This window comes from Lissotriton helveticus, chromosome 3_1, assembly GCF_964261635.1.
Source record: "Lissotriton helveticus chromosome 3_1, aLisHel1.1, whole genome shotgun sequence".
Lineage (NCBI taxonomy): Eukaryota > Metazoa > Chordata > Amphibia > Caudata > Salamandridae > Lissotriton > Lissotriton helveticus.
Genome location: NC_136061.1, coordinates 177,350,633 through 177,377,976, shown reverse-complemented (window position 1 = coordinate 177,377,976; position 27,344 = coordinate 177,350,633). Strand labels below are relative to the sequence as shown.

General features: G+C 49.1%; 2 protein-coding genes across 2 annotated transcripts in view; both read right to left on the bottom strand.

Annotated features, from left to right (window-relative positions):
- LOC144822247 (claudin-4-like) overlaps positions 1-27,344 on the bottom strand; it is a 321,452-nt gene that overhangs the window by 18,007 nt on the left and 276,101 nt on the right. The window lies entirely within an intron of this gene.
- On the bottom strand, positions 22,427-25,688 carry LOC144822246 (claudin-4-like). Its single transcript, XM_078679512.1, has one exon. It carries the CDS (start codon positions 25,606-25,608, stop codon positions 24,976-24,978), a length of 633 nt encoding a protein of 210 aa, XP_078535638.1. The 5' UTR covers positions 25,609-25,688; the 3' UTR covers positions 22,427-24,975.

The following is a 27,344-nucleotide window of genomic DNA, read 5'->3' as shown; positions in this document are numbered from 1 at the left end:
GCCGGCAGTCGTTTTGTGGAACGAGGGTGAGGTCTGTCCGTGGAGCGGAGCTGGAGGTTTGGGGTGTAGAAGGTGATTCGTTTGATGAGGTATGCAGGTCCGGTGTTGTGGAGTGCCTTGTGAGCGTGGGTGAGGAGCTTACAGGTGATCCTCTTGTTGACGGGGAGCCAGTGCAGGTCTGTCAAGTGTGCTGTGATGTGGCTGTGGCGGGGGATGTCGAGGATGAGGCATGCGGAGGCGTTCTGAATGCCTTATAGTAATTTCTGGAGTTTGGACATGATTCCCGCGTAGAGGGTGTTGCTGTAGTCCAGTCTGCTGCTGACGAGGGCCTGGGTGACAGTCCTCCTAGTTCCGGTGGGGATCCATCTGTAGATCTTGCAGAGCATGCGGAGGGTGTTGAAGCAGGAGGAGGAGACGGTGTAAACTTGCTGGGTCATTGATAGCGATTAGTCCAGGGTGAACCCCAGGTTGTGTGCGTGGTCTGTGGGTGTTGGTGCAGCTCCCAGTGCGGTCGGCCACCAGGAGTCATCCCAGGAGGAGGGGTGGAGCCGAGGATGAGGACCTCCGTCTTGTCTGAGTTCAGTTTCAGGCAGCTGTTCTTCATCCATTCGGCGACGGCCTTCATTCCTTTGTGGAAATTGGTCTTGGCGGTGGTGGGGTCCTTGGTGAGGGAGAGGATCAGCTGGGTGTTGTCGGCGTATGAGACAATGTTGAGGGCATGCGATCGCACGATATTGGCGAGCGGTGCCGTGTAGACATTGAAAAGGTTCGGGCTTAGGGATATTCCTTGCGGTATGCCGCAGATGATCTTGGTGGCTTCAGATCGGTAAGGAGGGAGGAGGACACTCTGGGTTCTGCCGGTGATGAAGGAGGTGGTTCAGTCCTGGGATACCTGCTTTGTGGAGGCGTGTGTGAAGGGTGTGGTGGCAGATGGTGTCGAAGGCAGCCGAAAGGTCCAGGAGGATGAGGGCCGCAGTTTCGCCATTGGCCAGCAAAGTCCTGATGTCATCGATGGCAGCGATGAGGGCAGCTTCAGTGCTGTGGTTGCTGCGGAATCCATATTGGGAGGAGTCCAGAGCATTGTTCTCCTCGAGGAAGTGGGTCAGTTGCCTGTTGATGATCTTATCGATGACTTTGACCGGGAAGGGGAGCAGGGAGATGGGCCGGAGGTTCTTGAGGACCTTAGGGTCCACCTTGGGTTCCTTAAGTAAGGCGTTGATCTCAGCCTGCTTCCAGCTCTCCGAGAAGGTGGTGATCTCGAATGAGATGTTGATGATCTTCCGGAGATGGGGTGCGATGATGGAGCTTGCTTTGTTGAAGATGTGGTGCGGGCAGGGGTCAGATGGTGAGCCGGAGTGGATGGTGTTCATGATTCTGATGGTGTCGTCGTCATTGACGTGGGTCCAGGAGAGCAAGAGTCTGAGGTGTCGGCAGTTGTCCGGGGCCTGGTTGTTGAAGCTGCCGTGGATGTCTGCGATCTTGCAGTGAATGAGGATGCTAGGGAGTCTCAGAGGTCTTGCGACAGCAGGATGTCGTTAGCATTGGAGCTGGGGTTGGAGAGTTCCCCTGCACAGGGGTAACAGCTTGCACCAGTAGCACTAGGACTGGTACCAGGACGGACCCAATTATGACCTATTCCACCCAAGGGTGGATGAGGGCTTTTTGGCCTGTAAATAACAGTACGTACTTTAATTCCCAGAGCTCCTCTATCACCCATATCGAGATTCAAGTCTTGTGCAAGATATATATGTTTTATGGTTGCCATTCCTTAATTCTAGTGAGCTGCCCTTTCACAGCTCCTATATGTGAATGCCCTTGTACCTCGAATGAGGGTGCCTGCTGAGCAGAAGCATGTTGACTTCTGTCAGTAGGTCAAACTAATCCCTGTCTTTTTAGACATCTACCATTGGAGACATAAAGCACTTTCTTTTTTCCACCAATAGGTAGTTATAACCTATACCTATTCCCTTCAGCGCTATATTCTCTCATTTTACACCCCCGAAAGTGCTCACCAGACAGCACCCATCCTGCTACCACCCATACAAAAAACTTCATGAGCTCCCCTGCACAGGGGTAACAGCTTGCACCAGTAGCACTAGGACTGGTACCAGGAGGGACCCAATTATGACCTATGCCACCCAAGGGTGGATGAGGGCTTTTTGGCCTGTAAATAACAGTACGTACTTTAATTCCCAGAGCTCCTCTATCACCCATATCGAGATTCAAGTCTTGTGCAAGATATATATGTTTTATGGTTGCCATTCCTTAATTCTAGTGAGCTGCCCTTTCACAGCTCCTATATGTGACATACCTAACACCCAGGTCTTCTTGCCAAAAGACCTCAGCCATTATTTGTTTCTGCTTTGGTATCAGGCCTCATTAAGTGGAAGCACTGACATGCCAGCTACCAGCAGGCTAAAGCTAATTAGTTTGCTGGAGGTTATAGACAGGCAAAGACTAACATTTGAAAGTTACTTTTCCTAAACATCTATGAACAATATGACTGCTGAATTGGATTTTTAATAAACATAAAAAATAATGTTTGGATTAAGCCGGTTGCTTGTCTGTTATATTGTGTGTTAGTCTGTAGTCTTTCCTCGATGTATTTTGTCTGTTGTGGAATGTAGGGTCTGTGACATAGGTGGGATCCTGGGCGGTTGGGAGTTGGGGCTGTTGGTGTCTGGCTGTACGAGTGCAGGTTTCCTCAGCTCTAATAAACTTGAAGATACAGCTTACTGTGAGTGTGTGTCATCTTTCAAGAACCGAACACAACATGAATTGGTGACAGGACGGGCTCAGCCAGACACCTGCGCCCTGGAACAAAGAAACCTGCGAGGGAATCCAGGATCAAGGATTGAGTCTCGTGCACAGTGAAAAGACCGTTCAGTATTGGGCGCTTGATGTTGACATTGCGGTATTGAAACTGTTCCCACATGTTCTAAGGCACTGTTTAAGTAATGAGTGAGCCACGGCATAGTGTGCATCCCTACCACTGGTCACGTGCCCCACGCATTCATCATTGCAAGCGCGCCCTCCATGCGCCGACCATTTGAGCTAAGCCAAGCCTGAACTGCGCGAGGCAACGTCTCCGGCCATTCTACCTGATTACCATATCAGTGAGTTACGCGATCTACGGCTGGAATATCAGGCCTTTTGTTGTGTATTATGGGTGTGGCACTAAATAGTGAACACTGTGGTCCCGATCTGAAGGGAGGACTGCTGGTGCATTCTCCGTTCCTCTTCCGCTGCTGTTACCATTGAGTTCAGTGTACACGAAAGGGAAAATGCCGGCACTGTGCCATCTGGTGGTCACAGTGAGAATTGCTCAATAAGTAAGATTCCAACAAATACTGGGTTATAGTGAATTTTGTTTTAAGGAAAACTCATTCCATATTGTGTCATAAGGATCACCCCTCCTCAAGGAAAAGCTATGCAATAATAGGTTGTGAACACACCCATATCAGCAAAGAGAGAACTAAGCTTGTTGCTCATAAGTGGACATTTCAAAATCCATTCATCATGAGTATAAACCAATCTGTTGTTGTACCTCAGTCATTCTTAATGCAACAAGGCGAACCACCCATCGAGTGAGAAGATTAGATAGAGACATTTGCGAACTACATAGTGGCACTAGGTGGCTCAAACTTTTCACTACTCAGGAAAAAAGCGATGCTAACAGGATGTCTGGGGACAGAAGGGTCGCATATTTTTAAATTGTTACCTCAAGTGTATGAGGACATTGGCGTTGTCATGGAAGATGTGTATAAAGAGGCCAAACTACGTCTACAGAGACAGTTTGCCAACACGCTGAATATTGTCATGCAACGGCACAAGTTCTCAACGCAACCGCAGAGGCCCAATAAATCTGTTGATGAGTTTGTGGCAAGATTGAGGGAGTTGGCTCTGAAAGGCAAATCTGGACCAATGGCTGAGGAACTCATCAGAGATCAGTTCATTGTTCAATGTAACAATAAGAAGATGCAGGAGCGCTTGTGAGCAGCTTCTGATTCTACACTAAAAGAGGCCATAAAGATAGCTAAAGTTGTAGAGGAATCAGGGAGGTGCATGAAAGAAATGCAAAAATTAAGCAACGCAAGCAACACAGAGGTGTCCGAGGTGTATAGTGAATCAGAATTGATGGCTTTTGTGAAGAAAAAAACTAACGATTTTAACCACGCCCTTCAACAAAAATTGAAGCTTCAGACCAACAGGGTCCACCGAAAATAGGTCAAATACACATTTCTATTAAAGATGGAACAGTATCTTTCATTTGGGGGATTCCAAATCCTGTTTTGCCTTGGGAAAGGATTGCCACTATTGGGGAGAAAAGGACATTTCGCTCTGATGTGCATGGCGAGCAAAGAGTGGCATCTATTGAGCATCCAGCTGAAGTTGCTGAACACAGAGTCATGGTGGACTCAAGCACATTGGAGAAATTGAGTCTGTTAAGTCTGAAGGTTCCAAAAGATGATCACAAAGCAGACTTTGTGGTGGATGATAAAGTGGTGTATTTAATGGTGGACTCTAGCTCCTTGTACACCATCATTCCCAAGGAGCTTTCACAAAGTGTGGCCGGGTAGACTGTTGAATACCACAGATGTGATATTAAATGGTTAGCAATGTGCTAACATTGGTGTGATGTTTTTTTCCATGCAAACATTGAATTTCAGCAGCGACACACGAAAAGGAAAATTTATGTGGCGAGTGAGGGTCCATCTATATTGGGTTGGGCTCATCAATATGAGTTACACATAGTAGTGAATCCAAGAGCATCGGAAAAAGTCATGGGGGTGGGTGAAGGTGGTGTGAGTGTGTTACTGTCACAGTTTGCACCAGTTTTTAACAACAAGCTGGGAGTAGCCAGGAATTAACCCCACAAAATAAGCTTAAAAGAAGATGCCATGCCTGTGAGGCACAGTGCTAGGAAAGTACCAGTCGCCATGAGGGAGGAGGTAAAAAAGATTCTAGACCAAATGGTTAGTGAAGGTGTAATTGAACCGGTAGAGGCCACGCAGTGGCTATCTCCTGTCGTTCTCATGAAAAAGCTAATGGGTCTTTGAGATTTTGTGTTGATCTCCGCAGCTTAAATCAAAATGTGGTAATGGATCGTTTCCCACTTCCTAACATCACGGAGTTGTTTTTCTTATTGGCTGGGGGAAAATATTTTTCCAAACTTGATCTTAAGAGTACCTATCACCAGATAATGTTACATCCGGATTCGAAACACTTGACTGCTTTTATTACTGCAGAGGGGTGTTCCTTTTCAATAGATTACCCTTTGGATTGTTTTCAGAGGCAAACATGTTTCAAAGGCTTATTTCTAACATTTTGGCAGTGGTCAAAAATCTTATGTTTTTTCAAGATGACATTTTAGTTTTTGAAGATAGTGTGGACACACACAACAACACATTGCGTATAGTGTTGAGCACATTTCTTGAGCCTGTTCTTACTTTGCGGAAAGAGAAGTGTAGGTTTTTGGTAAGTGAGGTGGAGTATCAAGGGCATCTCAACTCTGGTGAAGGTGTGATGTCAAAAATGAACCTAATGAGTGCCACTGTAAATTCTGAACCGCCGAGTGACAAGGGTAAGTTACGTTCCTTCATGGGCATGGTAGAATACTATGCTAAGTTTTAGAGAGATTTTGCTAGCAAATCTGAACCTTTGAGAGAGTTGCTCAAGAAGGGAAGTAAATTTGAGTGTGGGAGTTCACAGCAAAGAGCTTTTGAGATGATAAAAGGGGAAATTTTGAATGCTGAGATTTTAGTACCATTTCAGTGCAATCTCAAGACAGTACTTACTGTGGATGCCAGTGATGTTGGATTAGGTGCTGTTCTTTCACAGCTCTGTGGCAAGGGGGAAAAGATTGTAGCGTTTGCGTAATGTTACTTGACAGAAACAGAAAGGAACTACTCTGTCATTGAGTTGGAGGCGTTGGCTGCAGCTTGGGACACCAGCCGTTTTCGCACTTTTATTTGCGGTACGAAGATTACCCATAGAACTGACCGCTCAGCCCTCAACAGGGCTTGGTCGCCCCACTCACTGCTGCCGCTCCTGCCTGCCTTTGCCGCCTCCTGCCTGCAGATTCCTTCGCTCGCTGCCCGCTGCTCCTGGGAAATTCCCGCTGCCTCCCTGCGGCCCCGCCCCCCTGTGATTCCATTCGCCGCCCCGCTCCCGCTACCCAGCTGCTCCTCCCTCCCGGCTCCTTACTTATGACGCCCCCAGAGCGACCGCGCAGCGGACGCGCGTAGCGGGAGCGCCGATTGAGCGCTAAAGGAGCGCCAAATGTAAGCCCGTCTGCGCCCGTCCGCGCCTGGCCCGTGCCCAGTGCCAGGACCCCTGGCCCTCCCCGCCGAGGCAAGACGACCCGACTAACCTACGACGCCACCACTCTCAACGCACTCAATGCCGGCCGGACCCACGCCTGCTGCCGAGCCACCCCGAGACGCACCCACGGACCCTTCACCTGCTGCACCTGCAAGTTCACCTGCCTCCGAACCTGCCCCGCACCCGCCAAGACAAACACCAGCAGCAGCCACCTCAAGTGCATCCTGATCAACACCCGCTCCGTCCACAGACACGCCGTGGAACTCTGGAACCTCCTCGACGCTACATCACCGGACGTCGCCTTCCTCACGGAAACCTGGATGAACGCCTCCTCTGCACCCGACATCGCCATCGCCATCCCGGACGGGTACAAGATCATCAGGAGGGACCGCATCAACCAGACCGGAGGTGGCATCGCGATCGTCCACAGGAACACCATCCGCATCACGACCGACGCCAACGACTCCTTCGCCGCAGCCGAACATCTCCACTTCCAGATTCACACCGACCCTAAGACGACCCTCAGAGGCACCCTCGTCTACAGACCCCCGGGACCACGCACACAATTCAGCGAAGACATCACAGACTTCATCAGCCCGCACGCCCTCCCCTCCACTGACTATATCCTCCTCGGGGACCTCAACTTCCACCTGGAGAACAACAAGGGCCGCAACACCACCGCCCTGCTGGAAAACCTCGCCAACCTCGGACTCAAGCAACTGGTCAACACCCCCACCCACTACGCCGGCCACACGCTTGATCCCGTCTTCTCTTCCAGCAAGTACATTACCTTCAGCCACGCCACCGGACTCCACTGGACCGACCACAGCTGCGTCCACTTCAGCTTCAAAAGATCCACGACCCACCACCACCCGCAGCAGGTACCTCACAGGAATTGGAGCAAGATCACCGCAGACCAGCTCACCACCTCCCTCAGCCAGAGCCCACCCGCCAACACAACGGACCCCAACGAAGCAGTCCGCAACTTCACACAGTGGCTGACCGCCTGCGCCGACGACCTCGCGCCACTAAAGAACCCTCCCAGCAGACCCAGAAGCAAGAAGGCATCCTGGTTCACTGACGACCTCAAGGACTCCAAGAAGACCTGCCGCACCCTCGAGAAAGCCTGGCTCCTCGACCGGACCACCGACAACATGACCGCCCTCAAACACGCTACCCGCAAGCACCACCAGCTCATCCGCACCACCAAGAAGAAATCCCTGAAGAAACGACTGGACAACAACGCCCATGACAGCAAAGAGCTCTTCACTATCGTCAAGGAGTTCTCCAACCCCAGCACCGGCACCAACAACATCACTCCGTCACAAGACCTCTGCGACTCCCTCGCCTCGTTCTTCCACCGCAAGATCGCCGACATCCACAACAGCTTCGGCGCCCCACCCACGCACCCAACCGTCGAACCAACGCCCCCCACCGCCACCCTTCGCACCTGGACCACGGTGACCACCGAAGACACAGCCCGCACGATGAACACCATCCACTCCGGATCACCGACCGACTCCTGCCCACACCACGTCTTGAACAAGGCCGACTCCACCATCGCACCCCAACTCCGGAACATCATCAACGCCTCCTTCAACACCGCCACCTTCCCAGAGAGCTGGAAGCACGCCGAGATCAGCGCCCTCCTGAAGAAACCTACAGCGGACCCCACGATCTCAAAAACGTCCGCCCCATCTCGCTCCTCCCTTTTCCTGCTAAAGTCATCGAGAAGATCGTCAACAGACAGCTGACCGCCTTCCTCGAGACGAACGGATCCCTGGACCCCTCGCAGTCCGGCTTCAGAGCCAACCACAGCCCCGAGACCGCCCTCATCGCAGCCACCGACGACATCCGGGCCCTGCTCGACAAGGGGGAAACAGTGGCCCTCATCCTCCTGGACGTCTCCGCTGCGTTCGACACGGTCTGCCACCGCACCCTAGTCCAGCGCCTCAGCAACATCGGTATCCAAGAGAAGGCACTGGAGTGGATCATCTCGTTCCTCGCCGGAAGAACACAAAGAGTCCGCCTCCCCCGTTTCGCTCCGAGGCCACCGAAGTCATCTGCGGCGTCCCGCAAGGATCTTCACTCAGCCCCACCCTCTTCAACATCTACATGAAACCTCTCGCAGCCATCGCACGCCAGCACAACCTCAACATCATCTCTTACGCCGACGACACCCAGCTGATCCTCACCAGAGACCCCAACACTGCCAGAACCTGCCTACACGAAGGGATGAAAGACGTCGCCGAGTGGATGAAGGACAGCCCCCTGAAACTGAACTCGGACAAGACGGAAGTCCTCATCCTGGGATCTTCGCCCTCCGCCTGGGACGACTCCTGGTGGCCACCAGCCCTGGGCACCACACCCAAGCCAACCGACCACGCACGCAACCTGGGCTTCATCCTGGACCCCTCCCTCTCGATGACCAGACAAGTCAACGCCGTCTCCTCATCGTGCTTCAACACCCTGCGTATGCTTCGCAAGATCTTCCGCTGGATCCCGACCGAGACCAGGAAGACTGTCACCCAGGCACTCGTCACCAGCCGACTGGACTACGGAAACGCCCTCTATGCCGGAACCACAGCCAAGCTACAGAAAAGACTCCAGCGCATCCAGAACGCCTCCGCCCGACTCATCCTGGATGTCCCCCGACGCAGCCACATCTCCAGCCACCTGAGGAACCTGCACTGGCTCCCCGTCGACAAGAGGATCACGTTCCGGCTCCTCACCCACGCACACATGTCTCTCCACGACCTGGGCCCCAAGTACCTCAACAACCGCCTGACCTGCTACACGCCCACCCGCCAGCTACGGTCCACCAGCCTCGCCCTCGCAGCCGTACCACGCATCCGAAGAGCCACCGCCGGAGGAAGATCCTTCTCTTACCTGGCTGCCAAGACTTGGAACTCCCTCCCCATCCACCTTCGGCTGACCCAGGACCATCTCGCCTTCAGGAAACAACTCAAGACCTGGCTGTTCGAGCAGTAGCATACCCCTCCCCCCAAGCGCCTTGAGACCCTCCCGGGTGAGTAGTGCGCTATACAAATGGCATGATTGATTGATTGATTGAACTGATCATAAACCATTATTTAAAGTTTTAGGACCTAATGGCATTAGAAACTGTTCAGCCCGCTTAGCCAGGTTAACAGTGAAGTTACAGGAGTGTGATTTCATTGTGGAATACCTACCTGGTTGGAAGAATACAGTTGTCGACTGTTTGTCTAGGCTGCCCAACAAACTTAATGAGGAGGGTGACCTTGTCACAGAAGAAGTGGTAGCAAATGTGGATGATGTTTTAGCAGACTTGCATAGTGCAGTGTCTAAGGAGGAATGGATGCAATCCTTGGATAAGGATGAATAGCATAAAGCAGTTGCGATAATGATTGCCTGGCTGTTTGGTCTGGACTGTTCCCATGGTGCACAGGGTCAAGATTGATTTGCAAATGGCTGGGTCCAAACTGGGGTTGCGTAGTGGGCAAAAGAACAATGGATTTAACACAGATCTTTTGACTGGGGGAGAATGTTTGCATTGTCAGCATTCCGTCCATCATTTGTTTGCTGTAACACTTTTTGCCCTAAGTGGGATGGGTATGCCCAGACGAGGGTCACTTGCTCACTGTGCTACTGGATTCAAGCTAACCTGACTGAAGATGGGTGACATACCCTGAAACCGGTCCCAGGATGCTTGTTTTCGGTCCTGGGAGGACATGGCCTGGCAGTTCGGTCTGGACTGTTCCTATGGGGCATAGGTTGAAGACCGATTTGCATATGGCTGGGTCCAAACTGGGGTGGCGTAGTGGGCAAAAGAACAATGGATTTAACCCAGATCTTTTAACTGGGGGAGAATGTTTGCATTGTCAGCATTCCGTCCATCATTTGTTTGCTGTAAAATATTTTTTCAAGATGACATTTTAGTTTTTGGGGATAGTGTGGACACACACAACAACACATTGCATATAGTGTTGAACAAATTACTTGTGGCTCTTACTTTGCGGAAAGAGAAGTGTAGGTTTTTGGTAAGTGAGGTGGAGTATCAAGGGCATCTCATCTCTGGTGAAGGTGTGACACCAAAAATGAACCTAATAAGTGCCATTGTAAATTCTGAACCGCCGAGTGACTATGATACGTTACGTTCATTCATGGGCGTGGCAGAATACTATGCTAAGTTTTAGAGAGATTATGCTAGCAAATCTGAACCTTTGAGAGAGTTGCTCAAGGAGGGAAGAAAATTTGAGTATGGGAGTTCACAGCAAAGAGCCTTTGAGATGATAAATGGGGAAATTTCGAATGCTGAGATTTTAGTACCATTTCACTGCAATCTCAAGACAGTACTTACTGTGGATGGCAGTGCTGTTGGATTAGGTGCTGTTCTTTCACAGCTCCTTGGGAAGGGGGAAAGTATTGTAGCGTTTGCATAACGTTACTTGACAGAAACAGAAAGGAACTATTCTGTCATTCAGTTGGAGGCTTTGGCTGTAGCTTGGGCCACCAGCCATTTTCACACTTTTATTTGCGGTTCGAAGATTACCCTCAGAACTGATCATAAACCATTACTTAAAGTGTTAACGCCCAATGGCATTAGAAACTTTTCAGGACGCTTAGCCAGGTTAGCAGTGAAGTTACAGGAGTGTGATTTCACTGTGGAATACCTACCTGGTTGGAAGAATAAAGTTGCCGACTGTTTGTCTAGGCAGCCCGACAAACTTAATGAGGAGGGTGACCTTGTCACAGAAGAAGTGGCAGCAAGTGTGGATGAGGTTTTAGCAGACTTGCATAGTGCAGTGTCTAAGGAGGAATAGATGCAATCCTTGGATAAGGATGAAGAGCTTAAAGCAATGCAATCAGACCATATTCTAAAGTTGTGGAGGAATTTTCTGAAAAGCAGAGACCATCTCATTGTCAGGAGTGAAAGGTTTGTACCTCCAGTGGCAGTAAGGAGCAAATTGGTACGTTTAGCAAATGAAAGCCACATGGAACAAACGTTGATGCTGAAAAGGTTGAAAGAGAATTTCTAGTGGCCTAATATGTATGTGGATGTTGAATGGTGGATTGAGAAGTGTGTAGAGTGCAACAATTCTGAGAAGAGGTTGAAAGTTGGAATGGGTGCCCAAGACACTCATATGCACATGTCTGATGTAGATTTGGTGTGGAAAAAAGTTAATTTGGACCTCATTGGGCCGTTCATGTTCTTGCCGGAGAAGGAACGGTTTGCAGCAGTGGTGGTGGGCGCAAAGTCAAGTTGGTTCGAGGTGGTGTTTGTGAGGAGTGTTAAGTACCAAGTCTACAATTGCGCTATTGGAAGATATTTTTCAGAGGGAAAGAGTGCCGATAAAACTAGTCACTTTGGGTCAGATGAGAACTTTCTTGGCAGGTGTAGGAGTGCCACATATACGTACATCCTTATATAACATGTAGGGAAATTGTCAAGTAAAAAGGATTAACAGATTGGTGAAGGGAACCAGGGAATTGGCTGGTAGGGCAGGACTCAGTGTGCAAGATGTGATGAGACATGTTGTGGGCATACCGCACGACACCCAATGTAGCAACAGGAAAATCTCCCGTTGAGTTGAAGAGGGGCAGGAAACCTAGTACCAAGTTGTTTCCCTCCTGGTTGTTTAAAGGGAGTGACATGTCTACAGAGAAAGCAGATACCAGGTTCAGGGAAGGCATGATAAATGTGAGGGACTGGGTCAAAGTTAAGCCAGGTGGTGTGAGGCCTGGTTTGACTAAGTTTCGGGGTCCCTACAAGGTGAAGGTCGTGGGTCGCAATTGGTTGAGATTGGACAATGAGCAAACCTGGAATATGAGAAGGGTTGCTTTATTTCACAGGGGTGGAAGAGTGGATTTGGCATGCCAAGCTGGTGTGGAATCAGGCTCGAGTTTGATAGGGTTGATGATGAAGGGACCCGGACCACTTTAGCAGATGGCAGTGAGAATATTGAGGAGCTGGTTGACCGTGTCACTTTGGCAAAAGGCATTGAAGAGGCTTTAGAAGAGCAAGGTGGGGCTCATAGGATGGGGAGGAGGAGTTCCAGACCTCCCAGGTGGCTTGAGGATTTTGTGTGTGGGTGAGGACAATGCATTTGTGGTAATGGTATCTAGTGTGGGGGGTCCTTTTGTTTCAGGTGATCTCCTGTGTCGTAGGGCATGGGGGGGTGAATCCCCCCCTTTGTGTCATATTGAAGAAAGGAGGATGTGCTATATTGTGTGTTAGTCTGTAGTCTTTCCTCACTGTATCTTGTCTGTCGTGGAATGTAGGGTATGTGACATAGGACGGTTCCAGGGCGGTTGGGAGTTGGGACTGTTGGTATCTGGCTGTACAGATGCAGGTTTCCTATGCTCTAATAAGCTTGCTAGAGGTGATAGACAGGCAAAGTCTAACATTTAAACATTACTTTTCCTAAACATCTATGAACAATGTGCCTGTTGAATTGAATTTTTAATAAACATAACTAAATAATGTTTGGATTAAGCCGGTTGATTGTCCCAAACCAAAATTAGCTGAGTTATGACTTTATTCTGAACTTTAGTTTTTCTCATATGGCAGCTACAGCCCTTCACAGTGAACATAGTTTTTGGAACTACTCGATGTGGGTATATGCCAATTCAAAATGCTGATATGTACCACTTTTAAATACTTCGGACTATATCTTGTGGGATACAATGCATATAAAAGGGTGATTTCTTTGGTATTTAAAAGTAGGGTTCTTTCTTTTCAAACACATTTATTTTGATAAATTTGCATGTAGGTTTGAAAGCTGCAATGGTCAGGCTGCAACGGTGGACCTGAAGCCATGTTTTCTTTGTCAGCCTCAAAAAACAAACCCTACCCTTGACTACGTGCAACAACTTCAATTGGTCCTCACAGTGGTGGCAAATGGTTCTTTTCCGGGTTCCTAGAAAACCAAACTTGAAGCGCTAGAGTCGCATGCCTCATGGGCGTCGGGTTGCAGGTACCAGACCCTACCACGATTTGTGGAGAATCAATGGAGGTTGTTACGCCTATCTTGCAGACCACCACAGCGCCCCGTGTACAGCTTAGCGAGTGTATACCGCCCGGGCTACTATCAGTGGTCCTGACAAAAACCTTATAATCACAATAGAGGTTGAAACATGTAGACCTGTTTTTTTATTTCACAATCTTAACCTGTGACACCACCGGCCAACCTAATCTGGCTTGGTGTCCAACTAATCATTTTTAATATTGCCCAGTTAATCCAGAATAAAAACTTTTTTGCAATGATCATTAAACTGGACAATTTTAATCACCATTTTTTCACCTACACAAACAAATTTAAAAAATCCGCTCCACTGTAGTCAGGTGTTGCAGCACAACCGGATGGCACTCGGCTATCAGGGTGGGACCCCGATCATGAAACATGTCACCAACTAGGTTGGTGAGAGAGGGGTCTTCTAACAAAGGATGAATCTTTCCTTTCCTTCTTTTGTGCACCTCTAAACCCTCTGGTGGAGGCATCGAGGTGCCTCCAGGGGGTACTCCTCCATTTGTTTTTTGATACTTTTTATGGGGACAAGTAGTATTGCCTTTGAAAAAATACCCTTTCTCTCTCATTGTTTTTTCCTTCTTTGTCAGCCTCACAACATTTGGCACAACAAATACTACAGTCCACGAGTGACATTTAACTATTCCATGCCATTGATATACCTCCTGCACCATTTGCTATGGCTTCACCGGAAATTTAAGAAGGTCAATTAGGAGTTATCCAAATTTACAATGTTTTAGGGGTCAGAGCCCATCTGGTGGTGCCTGAGCAGCACAGCCCCAGTGTGCACAGCTCGAAAATCAACCAGACCAGTCAGCAAAATATTGGTGCGACAGAACAACAAGAGGCTCTTTTTTCCCACCAATGTAATGGCACTCAGTATGCTGAATTTGAAAATATGAAACACTGAGTTGGCCTTGCTATGATTCAGGTGAACTTTCAAGTCATTGATGCATCCTGTGCGTTTTTCTACTTCATAACCCTCTGAGCTATTTTATGATTCAAACAGGACTAGCAGATTACACAAAGATCTCTGTACAAGTGCTTTAACCACCTGATCAATTTTTTCAGTGTTATAATCGGAGACTTGATGGATAAAATCAGGCCTTTGAGAAGGTGCCCGAACCTCCAAGACATCTTTCCAGAATGCATGGCTATTGAGATAGCCAGGGCTTTAAGTGGGCCGGGTCTCACCAGTGCTGAGCACGGGCAGTTTTTTAAAGGGGCCTCAAAACAGGCCTCTATCGGGCTCTGTTTTGTGCCCTGGCACAGACGGTCCATTTTTTCCGAACTGCAGTGACAGCAGGCACATCGATGTGCACTGCTCACACTGCTCACTTCTCACTAGAGGAGAAGTTATGGCATGACTCATGCCAGGTGAGCGTTGCATGGGAAGGGAATGCTTTAAAGAGTAATTTTCTCTCTGGATTTCCCTTCTCTTTTTGAAGCTCAGGAGCAGCAACTTCGTCGTGCTGTCACCAGGGCTTTAAGTCAAAGCTGCTTTTTCAATATGATATACAAGCCATAGTTGCTGCTTATTTATCTTACGCAACTAACAACCATTGACAAAGCCAATAGTTGTGACTTGTTGTAGGTATGATGTTACTTGTTGTATCATATATCTGGATGCAATGGCAGAAACAGAACAATACCAGTCAGGTGGCACACTATGCTAAGCACAGATTTTTAGCTTAAGTGTTTTAAGCCACGCCCTTAATTGCATTGGCCACACACCTTTGAGAGACCCCAGCCCCGCCCCCCCTCAGTTTTTTATCTCGCTTAAAGCCCTGGAGATAGTACAATGTGCAACGGTATGTATTTTTTTTACCTCAGTGCAGTCAGAAGGGCCTGGTTTCGACTTTTGTTGTGGCCAAATTACCCTTTTAATATTTTATTGATACAGGGTCGTAGCTATCAACGGTGCAGCAGGTGCAGTGGCACTGGGGCCCATGGGTCTTAGAAGTCTACCTAACTCTCACTATTGCTGTATTTTACTAATGCTGTCGAAGGTCATTTTTATGTCTGGAAGTAGCAATGTATAAATGAAATATGCTTACTAAGAGGAACGTTCAGCATGCCGTCTTCATCTATTGGTCTGTACAACTGTCATTCTCATTTTGCTTCCATCCACCAAGGTGTGCAACATGTGAAATTGGCCAGCAGCTATTGGCTACTTTCTCTGTGAGTAATGCCATTCTGCCCAGTCATTCATAGAGAAAATAGTCCCTTTCAGTGTCAGGGAGTTTTTGGGCCATTTCGGGTTTAAAAGAAAAGTGTTTTGATTTATTTTACTTATTTTAAAGTTTTCAAGGGGCCAAGAACCCCTGAGACACTGCTTATTGGCCCTCGCTGCTGTTTACACTGTGTCGTATCCTGTCCTTACAGCTTTGAGGCGCTATGTTTTGAAATTGGATTTTAACCCATTCTAAAATTACGTGTACTAGCAGGGGCAACCATCTTTGAAAGGACTTTCAAACCCATTCCAAAACGGCCACCATGCATGCACGGTCATGCCTGCACACACACGGGAAGCCATAATTTAATGTTTTTGTAAATCGTTTTAACAAAAACATTCAAAGACGTCAACCCACGTAAAACTTTATTACAAAAATATTCAAAGACAATCAGATGTGCACACATAGACTATCATTCATTTTATTGTTTTTGAATTCAAGCTTTGCAAAAATATATATTTTTAAAGGTTTGCAAAGTCTACCAGACTCACTGGCTTTGCCAATGCTTATATTTGCACTTGGGTCCATGGCACCCTTAACTCGCACTGAATTGATAAAAGAGTATTCTAAGGGGCATATTAGTAAGAACCTCAATAAAATTATCGCCAACAGTGATAATGGGCTTGCTAATATGCGTTATAGTATTCCAATAGAAGCCCATGTTAGATGAGCAGGACATCTAACCAGGGCTTCTATTAGAATTCTATAACGCATATCGCCGTTTTAGCGACAGCTTCCTGCCGCTAAAACGGCGATAATTTTAACGAGGTTCTTGCTTCAGTTCGGTAAAAGCTTTGTATATAATGTCACTAAACTGCAAGAATGGGATGTCTTTCACTATGGAAAAAAGGTGTGCAACGCTATTGGGACTGGCAGGTGCATGGCTCATAAATCAAGAATTGTAATGCTAAGTGTACCACACTATCATGTTCCCGAAAATCAACAAGAATCAACTGCCGTCATAGGCGAGCACTGGCGTCTCTCGCTTGATATGCTTCTCAAGGAAATGTTCTGTGTTTTTCCACTCGCTGAAGCAGCTTCTCCGGGTGGAGTTTACATTTAACTTCAAGTAGTTGACCTTGCCTCTGCACTGCACAGTCACGGAAGGCACGTGATAATCCCGTCATACCTGTTTGTGGGCAGGCTCTACCGAGAAGTGGGCATCCATGGGCGAGAAGCGGGGCACGGATTTCCATTCACCACAATGCAGGGGGTGGCAGCAATGACTGTCTAGTACCGAGTACCGCCACTTTTTTATTTTGAGAGGTAGAGTGTAGGCACTTTTCAAGAGAGACGTTATACTTTTCATGGAAGAGTACCGCACTTTTCAAAAAGAAGCAGGTACTGTGGTACAGAGTGCCTGCACTTCTATTTTTCCATTCCAAGCACTGGGTGGCAGGAGTGACACCTCGGTTCTTTGACCCCCGATTACCTCAAAGTGTTGATTATATACCTTCTTTAATATGGTCTGTATACAGCACTTCTCTTTTTTCTAAGCGCTGTAATTAATTATACGAGTACCCCATTAATGGCATTTATCGACCTCAGAAGAATGTAAAGCTGGTTCTGATGTGCCGAGAATCAGGGGCGGAGGAGCGTCGCCCCACTGCCTTGCAGCTGTAAAAAAAAGGAAAAAATAAAATGGTACCGTATTGTTTTTATCATTTTATTTTGGCCTCCTGCTGTGGCAGCTTTGCGTGAGGTGCAGGGCTGCAGAGAAGGGGAAGAGTGGTAGAACCCTCCTGTGTGAGCAGTGACTGTTTGGTGGGCCCTCTTGGTGCGCCCAAAACAGTTATGCACACTTTCCCTGTTCTCCATTCGGGCTGCATAACAGCATGCATGGAGAACATGCCCAGGCCCCCAGTCCCTGAGCGCCAAACCACGGCATTCAGACCACTCGCAACGCTGAATTGCAGCCTTGTGATTGGTCAGGGGAGCATGGGTGTTTACCAATCACAACGATTGGTCAGGGGAGCCTGGCTGTTTCCTGGAGTACGAGACAGCGGGGAGCGGAGACACTTGACCTGGCGGCAAGGTAAGTGTCTTTTTTTTTTAAATTAAAAATGTGCCCCGCTTGCCCCCCAGGCCCTCTGCCTCCCCTTCCTTGCTCACCCCGCCACCAGCGAGCAGTGCCGGCCGCCACTGCAGAGTATTAAACATGTGACTTCCAGAAGACTGCTGTCAAGAAGTGAGAGCTCAGATGCACTAAACCAGCCAGAGGTAGGTCCCCATGTTCCCTCACTTGCCTCCTGTTTACTGTTGAGTGCCTTGGAAAGGCCAGGTAGTGAGAGAGACAGTAAAGCACCAGCCAGTAGCAAAAACTCTCTGGCTCAGTAGCACAGACAGTGTGCCAGGGGCCATATTGCGAGAAAGAAGGTTGCCTACATTGCCTGCTGCTTACAGTATAATATACAGCAATAATCATGCTTCAATTGGCCTCTCAGGACTGTGGGCCATGGTGCCACTGCACCTGCTTCACCAACGGAAGCTACGCCCCGTCTCTGGCTACGCCTACCCCTGCCTGGTACTTGGCGTGGAGTTCCTTAAGGACTCCAGAGTCATACTATGGACCATGGTCTCACTCACATACTGTTGTAATGACCACATTGTAATGGAGTCTCACACCTGGGAACCCGCCACCTGTGTACACTTAAACGTTCCCTTTCCAAACAGTCAATGTAAAGTGTGTCCAGCACAGTGTGCAGCACAAGCAAGTAATGCAAGTGTCTAGCACACAGACTGAACATGTACAACACAGCCAATAGCAATTCAAGCTCACCACTAACACAACCAGACAAGATGGAGCCTGCAACTGGACCATCAGAGGAGATGAAGGGAGGGAAACTCAGAAAAGATGGAGCCTGAAACTGGACCATCAGAGGAGATGAAGGGAGGGGAACTCAGACAAGATGGAGCCTGAAAATTGACCATCCAACAGGATTAAAGGAGGGGCACTCAGACAAGATGGGGCCTGCAACTGGACCATCAGAGGAGATGAAGCGAGGGGCACCAAGACAAGATGGAGTCTGAAACTAAACTGTCAGAGGAGATGAAGGGAGGGGAACTCAGACAAGATGGAGCCTGAAAATTGACCACCCAACAGGATTAAAGGAGGGGCACTCAGACAAGATGGGGCCTGCAACTGGACCATCAGAGGAGATGAAGGGAGGGGCACGCAGACAAGATGGAGCCTGAAACTGGACCATCAGAGGAGATGAAGGGAGGGGCAAGCAGACAAGATGGAGCCTGAAACTGGACCATCTGAGGAGATGACAAAATTGACTATCCAACAGGATTAAAGGAGGGTCACTCAGACAAGATGGGGCCTGCAACTGGACCATCAGAGGAGATGGAGGGAGGGGCACTCAGACAAGATGGAGCCTGAAACTGGACAATCAGAGGAGATGAAGGGAGGGGCACCCAGACAAGATGGAGCCTGAAACTGGACCATTAGAGGAGATGAAGGGGGGGCACCCAGACAAGATGGAGCCTGAAACTGGACCAACCGATGAGATGAAAGGAGGGTCACTCAGACAAGATGGAGCCTGAAACTGGACCATCAGAGGAGATGACGGGAGGGGCACTCAGACAAGATGGAGCCTGAAACTAGATCATCAGAGGAGATAAAGGGAGGGGAACTCAACAAGATGGAGCCTGAAACTGGACTATCAAGAGGAGATGAAGGGAGGGGAACCTTGACAAGATGGAGCCTGAAAATTGACCATCCAACAGGATTAAAGGCGGGTCACTCAGACAAGATGGGGCCTGCAACTGGACCATCAGAGGAGATGAGGGAGGGGCACTTAGACAAGATGCAGCCTGAAACTGGACCATCAGAGGAGATGAAGGGAGGGGAACTTAGACAAGATGGAGCCAGAAACTGGACCATCAGAGGAGATGAAGGGAGGGGAACTCAGACAAGATGGAGCCTGAAACTGGACTAACAGAGGAGATTAAGGGAGGGGAACTCAGACAAGATGGAGCCTGAAAATTGACCATCCAACAGGGTTAAAGGAGGGGCACTCAGACAAGATGGGGCCTGCAACTGGACCAACAGAGGAGATGAACGGAGGGGCATGCAGGCTAGATGGAGCCTGACACTGGACCATCAGAGGAGTTGAAGGGAGGGGAACCTTGACAAGATGGAGCCTGAAAATTGCCCATCCAACAGGATTAAAGGAGGGTCACTCAGACAAGATGGGGCCTGCAACTGGACCATCAGAGAAGATGAAGGGAGGGGCACGCAGACAAGATGGAGCCTGAAACTGGACCATCAACGAGGATTAAGGGAGGGTCACTCAGACAAGATGGGGTCTGCAACTGGACCAACAGAGGAGATGAAGGGAGGGGCACTCAGACAAGATGGGCCTGCAAGTGGACTGCCAGAAGAGATGCAGTGGCACTCAGACAGTATGGGCCCTGGCAATTGTATGCACAGATGAGATGAAGGGAGAGCCACGGGGGATTAAATGAGGGGCACTCATACAGGATGTGGCCTGGAAGTGGATGTTCATAAGAGATGGGGGAGTACTCCGACAGTGTGGGGCATGCAAGTGGACACTCAGAGGGGATTAAATGAGGGGCACTCAGACATGACGGGGCCTACAAGGGGTTTAAAGGAGGGGCTCACAGAAAAGATGGGGCCTGCGAGGGGTTTAAAGGAGGGGCACACAGAAAAGACCCGGCCTACAATATGTTTAAAGGAGGGGCAATCAGAAAAAACGGGGCCTAAAAGGGTTGTAAAGAAGGGGCACACAGAAAAGATGGGGCCTGCAAGTGACTACTCAGAGGAGATGAGGAGGAGGGGCACTCAGACAGTATGGGTCTTCTGATGGACACTGGGAGATAAGGGGACACAGATCAGAAGGGTTTGCAAGTAAGGGTACAGAAGAAGTGGGGCTTTCAGAGGTCTGCAGCACAGGAACACTCAGGCCTTCATTCTTTTCGGACTGAAAATACCAATTTAGAAATAAACTGGTGTTTTTGCCCAGATAAGATGTATTATATATGCGGGTATGCCTCGGTTTTCTCCCACACAAACTTTTGGCTAGTAAAATCCTGGCAGAATTGTGTTCTCACGTTCTGTGTTTGGAAAATTGAAATGGTGCAAAACATGCAATATCACTTCATTAACGTCCCTTCTGAGATGCAAAACGCATGATGTGAAAGGTATAGTATAGAAAGGTATAGTATACCCGGTAAATAACAAATCCACCAGTGTCGGTCACGTAGGTGAAATGTGAGATAAAAGAAACTCAGAAGAGATGGGGGGGCTTATTTACAAGCCCATCGAGCCACTGTTGCGTCGCTTTTTTTGACTGGCGGTGCAGTCTACCTACACATATTTACAAGGCTACGTAAAGCCACCATGCATGGCTTTTCATGGCCTTGTAAATATGCCCCACTTTCACGCATTACTCTATGTGAAAGGACTATTCCATGTGTGTTGCTGTAGCTGTTCCCACGCAGCATCCATGAAACCTAAAGCATTCCCAGATTTACAAGGTTCATAAACCTGGGAATGTGTCAGATTCCTAGGCCTCCTCAGAGGTGTAAGGGAAGCACAACAAGGAGAAATACCGTAATTTCTTGTTTTTCTATGTATGCTGCATTGTGCAACCTCACATGATTGTTTTTGTGCAGGAAGGTGTGCCTTCCTGCACAAAAACAATCAACCCAACAAAGCAGACACACTTGCACCATGGCGCAAGGGTACCTACGTTGGTACATGGCAGCCCACTGTGCGCCAGCGCAGAGGAAAAGACAGGAATGTGCTGTATCTTATAGTTGCAGTGCATTCCTGCCCTTTTCTTTTGATGCACAGCAGCACACATGAAAGTTTGCTGTGCTGCCTTGTGTCAAAATATTGGAAATGAGGCCCTGGATGTGCAAATAAGAGGGGCACGGAAAAGAGATTGGGTGTTTTCGGCACGCCACTAAGAAATTAACCCTGCAAGGACATACTGGAGAGGGGTAATTGGACGCCAGGGGATGTGGCGTGCACTGGAAAACTTATTCTGAGCGACCCATTAATTTTGAGTCAGGAGCAAAGGCAAAAAGAGGGGAAAATGCATCTACAAACTGCAATATCGCTGGTTATTACTCATCCAAAAACAAAAACTCACAAGAAGAAGGGAATAACGCTTCTGGTAAATTCTGCACGTTGTGGTAATGGTAACACAAGGAAATGCTAGAGGAATGATGAGGTCGGAATGATGGCAGAAGGGCCCAAGTAATGGAAACCCAGGAGAATGATGAAAAATACTGCGCCAGATCACAAGCGCTTTGGTAATGGGAACCCAGGAGAAAGCTGAGGGGTAAATACTGCGCCAGATCACGAGCGCTCTGGTAATGTTTTACAGGCAGAGGTTCAAGGAGTGGATGTTCCTGACAGGGCCTCATTCCAGCCTCGACCATTAACCGGACAATTCACCTGCTGTCCTGTCTGCCGATCGATGACCGGGTACTCTGTCCCTGTTAGTATGTCAGGACCTACACTTTGCCCCTTTTTTTTAAGTGTCTAAGCAAACCAAGGCAATAACATTTCATGCTCCCTATGATCCCCCAAATCAGATTAAACTTGGTCATGCCTGCTTGTCGCACAATCATGGCGCGTCTTAAACCCGTTTGACGCCATTTTTTCGGTCACCACATTGTGGGTGCCCACTGAGCCACCCTATTTCCCCAAAGCCATGCCCTCCTCAGCACCCCTTTTTTCCCTTCTCACATTCTGGTAGCTCATTGGGCGAGGCCTCACTTACAAGAGGTCTCTTCCCCTCCTTCCCCCCTCATCCCCTCCCCCCCCCCCCCACGGCCCCACCCCCGTGACTGGAAGTTTGCAATGACCAAGGAGGCAAATCATCAGTGACAAGCAATATTTTATTGTACAAAATAACATCATGTTGCGAACGGTAGCACAAAAATGATTATAAAAAGTAGGTTACCGGAGCATTGAATACACTGTAGGGCCTAGCGTTCCCCTATCTCCTAGAGGAATTTCAGACACCCCTTTTCCTGTGCACAGCCTGTCCATCTGATCTGCCCCTGATCAACTATGTGAACTAAACGGGCGTGTGCCTGTCTGTCAGACCTTGGATGATGTGTACTTTAGAAACCCCGCACCCTACTTCGAGGCACTGAAGGACTCGCTGCGTGACCATTGTGCACTTTATCCCATTATAAGTCTGTGCAGTGCCACGTTCTCCGCTTAACTATTGTACAGTGCCCGGTGATAGAGAACACAGGTGCTGCATATACTTGGCTTGTCCCTAGGGATCTTCCTACACCCCACTGTCTGAAGGACAAGGAACCGTCTCATACACATTTGTAGCGCTTCGATGTTTAGAGTGAGGTGTCGAACCCCTCATGGTTTCCATTCATGGTGCACTCTGGGTATGTCAATCCAGTTTTCCTATCAATCTGCAGGTTTTATAATTTAATTCGGGTGAAAATCTGAAACCCAGAACTGGAATCTCTTGCGCACACAGGGGAATAAACGGCCTTTGTCTCTGTCTGGCCTCGGGCCGAGCCTCTGTTCCCTCCCAGTCACGGCTCAGCTTGGCCTGCAAGCGGTTTCGACTGACGAGAACCTGTTTGGCAAACCAGAAAGTCGAGTGCGGCCGAGTTTCTGGCTTTCTGTGGAAGGTGGTGTTGGTGCGCTCGCATGCCCAACGCTAGGGGCGCTGTTTGCTATCTAACTCCTGACCAACCCAGCCCATCTTGTCTGCGTCCTATTGGCCTTTCACATTACAAACATTTTTCGGGGGGTGAGGGGAAGCACATTATGGAACCAGATATTTGGCCACCGAAAAAGAGGACGGACAAGGGGACCCCTTGGTGAAGATGATGTACAATACTAGTACTGCTACTATCTAACATTAAATGTACACTTTATACAAAGGTCAAATGATGGGTTGGAGAGGGCATCAATAGGAATAGTGAGAGATCAACCAAAACAATGAGCGAAAGCCGGGAAGGGGGGTGAAGCATAGGGGCACCTGAGATACCGGAACAGGGAAGAAAGGAGGATGGGACGAAAGGGAGGAGAGCTTCATGCCTTGGCAGGGGAGCACAGGTATAAAGCGAGACGGCGGACAACATGGCATGTGCTACAGAAGGGCGGGTGAAGAAGAGAGACAGAGAAAGGACACGAGGCTTCTAAGGCAGTCTCTGACCTTCAAATCCTGCTCTTCCCGAACCTAACCCCTCACCCGCATTCTTCAATAACTTCTCGCCTTCTCTCGGCTCACTCCCCCCCCCCCACCAGCCCCTCCTCCCTGTAGCGACCTACACTCCCCTCCATGCTTCCTCTCCGTCACGTTCTCTTTTCTTTCTCTGGATCTCATTATTTACGCTCTACCAGTCCTTGCTTCGACCCTCCATCTCACTGGCCTCGCACCAGGGTGGACTCCCCTCCACATCACAACTTGTCCCTAATACTTAACATTGGACTTACTGCAAAAAACGCTCAGCCACAGGTGATGTGCAATGACAAATAGACGTGTTATAAATCACAGAGCGAGAGCTTCAGAGATCACAAAAAGAGCCCCCCCACCACCCCTCATCGCGGCTGTCCATGCACACAGAAAATGGCAGTCTCTTGACGTGGAGATTGATGGCGTCAGAGTACGTGATTGATTGCGTGCGGTCGGACAGTGTCCGGTGGCACGCCGATTGCGTCAGGGTGACAACTGGTGATTATTCGCAGCAGGGAACGGGTTGTCATGGTGACGGATTGCAGCAGCGGTGAAGGGTCCCGGAAGTTAAGGGAGGGGAAGGGTCTCAGCAGTTCCGGGAGTGTCCCACTTGCGGTTGCACCCTGGCCCCCCGGTTGATCTGCGGGGCGGGTCCGCTTCTTCTCTGCTGGTTCCCGGCTGGGCGGAGGCGCGGCTCTTTCTCGTCTCTGAGTCAGGCAGCTGGCACACCCAGCCCTCCATCCCCAGGCTCTCCTCCCTGCCTGCACCTGCCCAACACTTTCCCTCCTCCCCTTCTGCACCTGTCCGCTGCTCCCGTTGACGCCTGCTGCAGACAGCTTTGGATTTTCTGATCACAGTCCCGAACTTTCTCCCCAATTTCCCTCCAAACAGAAGTCCCCCAGGGAGCCCAACCTCTTGGCTCGCGGCCCTACTATAATGCTGGCAGCTTTTCGCCAGGGCCTGACGGTGTTGAAGTCTGGTGGGATCCGAAAGCAGTTATAGAAGTATCCCAGACAGTTCTAATCAAGTGAAGTGAGAGGGACCAGGAGTCTCACCTGGCACAAAGGTCTTTGCAAAATGTCTTCTCTTAACGAAGTGAAGTTGTAATGTTGTTCACTCCCATGGTCTTGCTGGCTCCCCTGGGAGTCTTTGTCCTTGGATACCTGACTTGATTTCACAGGACCAGGCAGAATGTCCACATCAAGAAGGTGGCCTTTAAACGTAGTTGCTGGCCGCTCCTTGGGAACGGGCCATGGTGTACTTGGCGGAGTAAGCTTTGGGGTCTTTTGGGGGGCAGTTGCAGCAGAGTAAGCCTCCTCCAAGAAGCAGAAGAGCTGCTGAGGCCCATCCAATGTAGAGCGAAGCCCCCAACTCCCTCTTCTGCGCCTCCACCACCAGTGGGTTGTAGAAATCCCGGATGATGTTGTTGGCTGACCACGACACAGGGATGAGCATCATGATACCTGCCAGCAGGAAAACCACCCCTGAGACGATCATGACCTTCGCCTTGGTGCTTTCGCCTTCCACACAGTTGGTGCATTTGCCGCCCATAATGGACATGAGGACGCCCAGGATTCCTACCACGATGGCGATGACCACCAGGGCTCGGGCCGCCTGAAGGTCTTGAGGTAGGGCCAGCAGGGAGTCGTAGATCTTGCACTGCATTTGCCCCGTGCTCTGCACCACGCAATTCATCCACAGCCCTTCCCACATGATCTGGGCAGTGACAATGCTGTTGCCGATGAAGGCCGTCACTCGCCACATGGGCAATGCGCAGACCACAATGGCGCCTACCCAGCCGATCACAGCCAGGGCGATGCCCAGAATCTGCAGCCCCATGGAAGCCATCGTGCTATTCTGCAGTTGGTAGCTGTGAATCCGGGCACCTTGCTTGCAGGTCGAAATCGCTGACAGAAATGTTGGCAAGGAGGTGTTCCAAGCCAGTTATAAGGCTCCATATGGGGAGGAGCCTCCTGGGGTGTAGCTGTGCCCATCCTCCACCCCCCAACGACAGAAACCCGGCCTGGAGAACAACCAGTTTGCCCACATTCCTGCCAGGTCTTTGTTTTTAGCACAACAGCAGGTTGTTTCACTCATCCACCCAGCTTCAGCGACCTGAAAGCTCTTCAAGGCATCTGAATTCCCCCAGGACCTTTCCTTTGTGCGTAAACACTCGCCTATTTCCTTTTTCTGTCTCCAACATAGCACCAGTGGCGTCTCTAGAAATGTATTTTAAGGGAAGGCTCACATTGGGCTACACACGAAAGTGCTGGGACAACCTACAAAGGTCATATACACGTGTGCTTAAAATGTCTAAATCTGACTTTGCATGTATGTATATATCCGTATCTTTCTATGTATCTTTAAATGTCTACACATATACAAAGTCTGATTTAAACATTTAAGCAAACACTGCGTTGGACCAATCAGTGTGTGTGGCAGTGTAAAGAGTGTGTTTTTCTGTGCCGCCTCTGGGGACTTTCAACAGTTGAGGTGATGGGGGCAAAGGGGAGAGATGGTAACACAAACACAGCTGGGGGCACGAGCACCATCTGGCTCCCCTGCATAGACGCCACTGCTCCACTGTCCCCTCCTGCTCGGCTGTAAACTGTTAGACATGGTGAGCGTGACCAGAGAGCCCATTCTCAAGTTGTATTGTCAACTGCTCATTAAATATCTCCATCCTCCTTCAACTTTCTTCGCACGTTTGTAAAGATTTTTGCTGCAAACGCATATAGGAAGAAGCAGAAATCGTGTGCAATAAACTAACCCAGGGCACCCCCCATCTCGACCCAGCCAGCAGGGGGATTTCAAAAGACAGTTCAAGATACACAATAGGAGAGTTGTTCACCCGGAAGTAGGGGGCGCAGGAGAGAGGTCAAAATCCGTCACTAGCAATCTAGGAAGCAGTCAGGGTGACAACAAAGAAAGACCTTAAGGGGCACAGAAAGTGGTCGGGGACTGGAACTGGGAGACACCGTGAAACTCTGCCCCAGTCTACAGGCGGCCGTAGGTGGCTGGACAAAGGAGACGTGTATATACCCACACAGTGTACAACTCTATCCCATGGGTGTCTAGGCGCAGTGCTTCCCAAACTGTGGGTCGTGACCCACTGCTGGGTGGCGAGCTGATTTTTGGTGGGTGGAATGAGTTAGAGCAATAAATAAGGATGCCTTTACATTCTTTATTTAACTTGTCTTACTGGTGATTCAATGGCAGAGGTCAACTGTCAGGCTGCTTTAATCTCTTAACATGGGGATTAGTGTTTACCCCCCCCCCCCCCCCAACTGCACTGTAAGAGGGGTCTTTAAAGTGAATAATGTGACAATGTCGAATGTCGTTATTTTCCAATACACAACAAAATGTAAATACCTGTAAATGTACTGAATGCATCCAGCAGTTAGGAAAGCAAAAACAAAATACTTTTTTTCGTTATTCTGCAGTGTGCTGGATACAGATTTTAATAAGATCAAAACAAATCAAGACACTTTCTTGTGATGCACACATGATACATATTCACAGAAACCCAATTTACCCAATTATCATTGGTGTGCAACATAGTTTTATTAGTAATTCTCTATGTC